This window comes from Wasmannia auropunctata, unplaced genomic scaffold, assembly GCF_000956235.1.
Source record: "Wasmannia auropunctata unplaced genomic scaffold, wasmannia.A_1.0 LD334233.1, whole genome shotgun sequence".
Taxonomy (NCBI): domain Eukaryota; kingdom Metazoa; phylum Arthropoda; class Insecta; order Hymenoptera; family Formicidae; genus Wasmannia; species Wasmannia auropunctata.
The window spans coordinates 153,893-161,723 of record NW_012028657.1 but is presented as its reverse complement, the minus strand read 5'-3'; the positions used below and the strand labels follow the sequence as shown (position 1 = coordinate 161,723).

Genomic DNA, 7,831 nt, shown 5'->3' with positions numbered 1-7,831 from the left:
ATATGATGATATTATATTACGTTATTTGTATGCCAATATATATACATATTATACTATACATATATTTATGGTACGAAAAAAAACCTACACGTGGAACAAATTTCGTATGTGTTTCGTCATGTTGTAATTACTCGTTATCATTCTTTGAACAATTGAGATTATTACCTCTACATTACAGGTGAAGGATCGACCTTGCAGATAGCACACGGAGTTCGAAAAGAATTTATTTGTATTTAGTCGTATGTCCTCATTAATTCTGAGTTCATTTTCAGGTGCGAAAAGAATTATATTCTTTTTTAGAATTTTTAGAAAAAGAATTTTTTTGCATTTTAAAACGAACTAAGAATTGATAATATACAACTGAGTTCTTCTTGATTTCTCTGTGCTATCTGGGGACGTGTTACTATTTTTGTCGCAAAATCGCAATATTCAATTACCAGATTCTGTTAATAGCACTAACAATAAGCGAGTATAAGCTATTTTTATTAAAATACAGTTAGGGAGAAATAGGGATTATTCGTACACGGAACACATATATCTTAACTTATAAAAGCATAGAATTTCATCATTTTCAAATTTCAGTCACTTTTGTCTGGGATTGTACAACCAGAACATCCTTAAGAGTTTACAGAAGCAGGGGTGCATTAAATTTAAAATCGACTCACAGTACCTTAAAGTAGAAATTTCAAACTTTCATTTTAAAAAGTTCATCATTCTACGATGATTTTTCGCGGAGTTACCGTTAGTCAAAGTTGACCAATTTTTGCCCAAAATTTTTCTATGCTATAATTTTTTTGAGGAGTATATTTCTATCTAAGTTATCGGTTTGTACAGGGTGAGTATGTAGGTATAAATCAATTTAATATCTTTTGTTAAATTGATTTTATATATACCAATAACGTCTGCAAAAGATAATTCCATAATGTATGTTCATAATACGCATCTGATTTTCTGTCATTTAATTTGTATCCTTAAAGAGAGAAATGTAAGATTTAAAAATTAATAAGTGAGCTTGTAGATATATGTCCATTTATATGATATTTATATAAATATTCTATCTCAATACCATGTGTTTACTTAATTTGCAAATTCTAGCAATTATTAGCAGTATTTATTAGATATCTAAAGATTTTTCATATAAGCTGATCTGTGTATCGTTTTATATATTATGTATATAATGTATGAAATTTTTCTAAAAACACCTTCGTTTTTCTATTAAAAAAACTATATGTGTTTTGTGAATAAACTTAAACGAAGAATAAAAAATTGAGGGAATAAGAATTGAAGGAATAGTAAAAAACAAGAAATCAATATTAAAAACAAAAAATCCTGATATTTTTTGATAAACAAAATGTAATGATTAAATGTATAAAATAGTAACAAAATTTGCATAAGAACAGTACATCAAACTATTACAAAAAATATAACAGTTGTAATATTACTAATTAATACTTTCACCATTACGCCTAGTTATCTTATATATTCTGTTTTCCATACTACGAATTTAACTAATTTTTGCGATGTCGTAATATCAATTTTATTTCACTCTTGTCTTGCATTTTTCAACTCCTAATGTTGCTGTACAATTTATAATCTCTATATACTGCTCTTGTTAGAATTTCCCGTAACCTAAATATTCTCTACCGAATTTAAGTCCGGCGAATCGTGCCGGCCACTTTATAAGTGATAAATTTTTCTGTTGGAACCAAAACTCCAGTTATATCTTTTTTGTATAGCGTTATCTTAATGAAAAATAACTTTTCTTCATGATTTTCTTTGGTAATAGAATTAAACATTTTTCTAATATTCTAATAAGTCAACGTATTGATCAGTGTTCATTTTGGTACAATGTTGCATATTGGCATTTTTGAAGAGTAACTAACGCAGTCCATACCATCAGACTTTTTCTGCCAAAATTGGAAAAAAATATATCAGGAAAATATAACAAGATAGGAAATGGCACAAAGCAAAACTGCATCAATTTTAAAAGTTTTATTTATAAATTTTTTTTGCTAATTTGAATTATAATTATTACGCAACACACACATGTACATAATCAATGTATAAATATTTAAATACGGTATACACGCGCCTCAAATACGCTCATAATTATTTTAGTTTCAAGGAATGTTAAACGTGCATTAAAATTTATTCAAATAATAAAGTTACTACTTAATATAAAATCACTGAACAATTATATATATATATATATATATATAGGATATAAATTAACGTTAAAAATTTTTTTACCGCATAGCAATATGATAATGACAAATATGTATTCAGTATAAAAAAATTCCAATTTTCAGTCCAAGAAATTTTATTGTATGCACAACAAATTGAGTTTATATAATTGTTAACTAATAATAATAGACATTGAGTTTTATCACAAATACATTATAGATTTGAGCCTTCGCGTTTTATACGACTTCTCTTTCTTATAAATAATATACGAACATGTATACCTGGCCATCATTGTATTATTTTTTGAGATCATTACTCATAAAAATTATAGTATACAGCGAAACAAAAATCCTTGACAAAATTCAATATATATATATATATCATGATCAAAAGTTGTTTGTAAAACGGTCTCACATAGTCAAAATATTAATGTTAAATATTAGCAAATGCACCGTATTAGGGATAGTGCGAATATAGGGTGTCGCAAACTTATTAATAGCAACTGATACTCGTTAATATCGTAAATTGATCGTTAAGCAGATTCCTAAATTTTGAGATGAAAATTATAATACAAAATGCCAAGGCTATGATTTTTAAATGAAAAATGTTTTAAGTTAAGCAATCGTTCGAGATTCACGCATAGATATAACATCGAATAGTAGTGAAAGTGTGTCCAAGCGCCAATTTCAATATTGATGTAATTCTGTATACATATATTCTCACTACTGTGTAATGTGCCAGATCTGTGCGTGCAACTTTTTAAAGACTCTCGACTGGTCAACTTTAAAAACACACTTATTACTTAAAAATTATTAGAGCCTCCATATTTTATTATTAGAATTTTTATTTCAAAATGATGAATCTCAGATGTCTGCCAATAAGTCTGCAACATTCCGCATATAAAGAGTTCCATATATCTGAGCAACAATTCAGTATTAAACTTTTGGAAGAACATACTACCCTCCCTTAAACATCTACATCATTTCATTTCTTCAATTCAATTAAATTTCAGTTTTTATCAATACATTATATTCAGTCTGTGCGTAGAGAAATGCATTACATATAAATCAATTATCCTTTGGTTAAATTTACTCCTCGATTTATTGGTGAAGTCTGTCTCTTGTAAATTGACGAAAGTATATTTCCTACATATTAAATTGAATCTCTAACTCGAAGGCCCCAAATACTTGTTCTTCGAATACCGACTGTTGGCCTTGCGACCGAGCTATAAAGGTACTTGTTAATTTCGGGTTCACGACAGGTGGCTTGTAATGATTTGAGCACCGATTCCGACATTAGGCCGAAAACATCTAAATATAATAAACATGGCATATGAGCTAGTCTTATGTATGCCGATTGTGGAATACTGTAACAACGGCTCAGTGACAGGTGCTCGAGCTTCGAGAAGTTTAGTAAATTATGGACGGTGTGCATTGTAAGCATAGGGCAATCACTCAAGTCTAACTCTATGATATCCGGACACCTTCTTGACAAGTCCTTTACATCTGAAATTAAAAAAAAAATGTATACCAAAGCCGATAAATAACAGATCTCTATTACACTTACTCTCGTCAGTCATCGTTTTTCTACAACCCGCTAAGTTCAAGCGTGTAATCGATGTTGGCAGCGTTTTACAAAGTAAAGTTATACATTCATTATCCAGAGAACTCCATGCAATATTCAAGGAAGTTAGGCTGAAACAATTCATCGATTGTATTGAAATTGGAAATTGCGTAAACGCGTCTGTGTATACATATATAGATTAATAATCTTACCATTTAAGTTTCATTAATTCCATAATACATCCAACGTCTATATTCTCGCACATGGTTAAATTCAAGACTTCTAATTCTGGATTTCGACTAAGCGCCCTACAGCAATCTCTATTCAATATACACTTTTCCAGCGACAATTTTTTCAAATATATACACTTGGATAATAACGCAGCCAAACCGGCTGGTGATATGACCGCCATAGATAAGTCCAAGTATTGTAATTTACTGATACAGATATCACCAAGAACTTCGCTGCCTTCGTAAAAGACAGGATCCGCGATTTCCGCTTGTGCCAGTCTTAGAATTTGTACCCCTCGCGGCAGTATGTGCCCTAATGTGCCTTCGCTCAAAACTTTACTACCCAAATCTAATCTAGTCCACAGTGCCTCATCTCGGGCTATTTGGCACCAACGTTTACATACTAGCATACAACGTACCTGCAAAATAATTTAGCATACAATTAATATGTACATACAATTTATACGCAAAATTATACAATTGAAATGTAAAATTTATACGCAAAATAATATATAATTTATACAATTAACATGTACAATGTATACTCAAAATAATTTATACAAAACATGTATAATTTATATGCAAAAGACGTATATGCATCTTAGGCAATGTGGAGAGCACACAGAGTGTTAATCTTTTTTTATTCTTGTTTGTTATTTAATTTTTTTACTCAATTTTACTTGCTGAAAATTATGTCTCAGTATCCGGAAAATATTTTTTTCACATCTTAAACAGAAAAAAACAATGATTTATTTTATCGCTTCGTGATTCTTTAGTGCACGTAGAAGCCACAATTTTAATAAAAATAAATTAAGAGAAATTCGCTAACATGGCTCAACAAAATGATAAAATAAATTGTTTTTTTCTGTTCAAAATGTGAAAAAAATATTTCCCAGATACTGAGACTATTTTAACTACGATTCTTGGATTAAGCAAGTAAAATTGAAAAAAAAAAAAAGATAAACCCATCGATCCTTTTTCAAACTATCCAAAAGGCATAAACTCTTTTACACAATTGCGACATGTATAAGTTATTAGAATTCTATTTAATATTTTGTTGCTATTCTTACCAAACATTTCTTAGGTAACCATTTTAATATCATCAGAATTATTTCATCTGACAACTTGTTAAACTTGTCCTCGCCTTCAACGGAAGGTCTTCTTTTTCTTCTAAATAAGTAGAATTGATCTAGAGAAGTTTGCTCGTTTTTCTCGGCGGAAGTGTTAACCTTTTCCTTAGGAAAGCTTTCTTTCGAATCCCCAAAGTAGTCAGCTTCCATTTTTGAAGAATAACCAGATTCATTCTCTGCACCACATAATTCCTTATACGCTAATTCCATATACTCGTCATACGAATTTTGTTGAACCCTGTAAGAACAATTAGGTAGACAAAATAAATAAAAACATAATTTTGAAACCAAAGAAACCGCCGATGAAACTTCGGTTGTCACAAACCTGTCAGTACTCGCAATTTCCAAGCTAGAACTTGTATAAACCTCCTCTTGATATTCAAAGACATCAGGTTCGTCTATTATTGATCTATTATTACTATCTACATTCTCCGACACAATTGTACACTCTTCGGACTGTAGTCTTTTTGTACTTTCACAATTCGCCGCTCCATCTTCCAGCATGCCAACGCCCATATCTTCCAAGATTTCAGGTTCTATGAGACTGGCGTTTCCTGAATACGGCCATTTTGCGCTATTTCGAGAGTCACCGTGCAAAGTACTATTGAGATTGTTATTACAGCCATTGTCCAAACGTAATCGTTTGCTGTGAACATATGAAAATTCATTTACAAACAAAGATTTTAATACAGACATGCCGATTCAATTGTAAATAAAGGAACAAATTATATATAAACCTGTTCCACCAGGGTGATGACGAAGAAGATGAGTCTCTATTCATTATATATGTATATAGATATAGAAGCTCTTATTCCAAATTCTAATGATATCAAGAATAAGTCAGTTCTTACAACGAACTGTTATAAAACCAGGCAAATACTGTAGGAAAGGAGGATTAGTAGTTTTAGTTACGTACAAGCTATATTAGACATAAATCATAAAGATCACAATGTAAAATATCGTTAATTAATGTAATCACATAAATCGCAAAACGAATAAATTAGTCTTCTTGAATAAAAATAGAAAAATTTTTGCACAACAGTAAATGAAATATCTTAGACGTAATTTATATGCAATCATGCACGCGAAATAGGAAGAAAAATACGATTTGAACAATCCCTGCCACGTCTGTCGAAAAATATGTGGTTTATACTGCTATTTAAAGAGTTATTGTAAATAGGCACACATTTATTCCGTAAATCTCACGAATGGTACGAATGCGGAGTCCATCTTACATTCGATAAGATCACGAAGACGTTTCGATCGGGGATCGGAATCCCGAATTAAATTTTCCGACTTCGAGACTCTAGCAAGAATACCACAGATTGTGGAAATTTATTCGCGACAACGGGAAGGAACTTGCAATCGACGGTCGGGAACGCGACGACTTCTCGGGCAGCGTTAAATCTCGGCCATGTAGTATAAATTCGAGCGTTCGCTGCGAGGCATAACAACGCAGGTCGTAGGGTACTTGGGGCGCTGCTCAACACTATTCAGCGAGAGCGTCCCTCGCGCGACCAGGGAAAAACACCAAACGAAACACCACCAAAACGTGTATTCGCTGCTCGTAATAACCTTACTTACAAAAGAGAGAAAGAGAGAGAGAGAGAACGAGCGCGCGCGGGTGTACGTATGTACCACCTGCCCGTGCATCCCTTCCCCCTCGCAAGAAAGCAACAGGCAACAGGTAAGAAATAAAGATGCTCGAGCCGGATAACCAAAAGCGGCGTGAGTGACAAGAGACTCGGCCTCACCTCTCGGGCGGCGAGGACTCCTGGGACTTCGGCGGTCGGGAACTCTTCTCGTGTAGCCGCGCGTGCTCGATCACGCAGCCGGAATTCATCCTCGTCGTCACAAGCGTGCGTCGAAGAGACGGACAGAGGGACGGACCTGCGTCTCTCCCTTTTCAAATCTCCGCGAGATGTCCGGAAACCCACTGCTCTGTGCCCGTCCGGGCGCGCTCCGGCATGGCAAAACAAATCTCGCTCGCTCGGTCGGTCGGTGGCAGTCCGGTCGCGCGGCGCGGCCCGCGCGATTGTCCCGCCGAGCCGGCTCGGCGGAACGGCGCTGATTGGCAGGCCGGCGAAAGGCGGGAACGCGGTGAGGACGTCGAAACGGCGGGAACGCGCGCTCGCGCGTGCGCGCCGCGCGCGCCTCGGTTTCGCGCGCCTTTTCCACGTTCGATTTCGCGCCGTCCGAGCGCTTGCGGCACTGTTGTACATACGTGCCGCCGCGTGGCCGCGGCGAGTTGGCACCGTCTCGCGCGACACCGATGAGATACTATTAAAGACTACCCTTATTACGGGAGTTAGCATGGCTGTTTTGGTAATTGCTAAAATTTAGGCAATTAGTCAATAATATAATATTAATTTAATAATTTATTGTTAGATCAATGTTTTTTAGACATGTACATTGTAATTCATCTGTATTATAACTTAAGCTAATATATATAGGTATAACTTATAATATTTTATTTAAAACTGCTTTTATAGTTACCATACATGTTTGATTATCCAGAGAGATGGTAAAACAGTTAGAAAAAAAAATAATTTTGCGGTAATATATACATATTTGATATTATACAGCATCCCGGGAAAAAAAGTTCCACATATAATTATATATAATTATATGCAAAATATGTTTCTTTTCTTTGGAAAATTATTTTTTAATACAAAATTGATAATAATAAAAAGGAAACATAAAAAATAATTAAAAAAATAATTT

At 33.8% G+C, this 7,831-nt stretch overlaps 1 protein-coding gene across 3 annotated transcripts; it reads right to left on the bottom strand.

Moving 5' to 3' along the window:
* Positions 1 to 2,451: 2,451 nt before the first annotated feature.
* LOC105459005 (S-phase kinase-associated protein 2) lies at positions 2,452 to 7,137 on the bottom strand. 3 transcript variants are annotated; one of them, XM_011704664.1, is made up of 7 exons: positions 6,862 to 6,951; positions 5,845 to 5,986; positions 5,433 to 5,753; positions 5,048 to 5,345; positions 3,960 to 4,396; positions 3,751 to 3,878; positions 2,452 to 3,689 (listed from the first exon to the last, which is right to left on the bottom strand). In XM_011704664.1, exons 2-7 carry the CDS (start codon positions 5,886 to 5,888, stop codon positions 3,337 to 3,339), a joined length of 1,581 nt encoding a protein of 526 aa, XP_011702966.1. In that variant the 5' UTR covers positions 5,889 to 5,986; positions 6,862 to 6,951; the 3' UTR covers positions 2,452 to 3,336. The 3 variants fall into 3 exon arrangements, with proteins under 3 accessions (XP_011702966.1, XP_011702967.1, XP_011702965.1); XM_011704665.1 differs by lacking the exon at positions 6,862 to 6,951 and adding an exon at positions 6,343 to 6,845; XM_011704663.1 differs by lacking the exon at positions 5,845 to 5,986 and having other exon boundaries at positions 6,862 to 7,137.
* Between the last annotated feature and the right edge of the window lie 694 nt (positions 7,138 to 7,831).

Coding starts and splice junctions, on each gene's coding strand:
- LOC105459005 (XM_011704663.1), bottom strand. CDS start 6,950: ATGAATTCCGGCTGCGTGATCGAGCACGCGCGGCTACACGAGAAGAGT. Junction 5,754..6,861: donor GAGTCCTCGCCGCCCGAGAG/GTGAGGCCGAGT, acceptor ATATGTTCACAG/CAAACGATTACGTTTGGACA. Junction 3,879..3,959: donor GAATTAATGAAACTTAAATG/GTAAGATTATTA, acceptor GAATTGTTTCAG/CCTAACTTCCTTGAATATTG.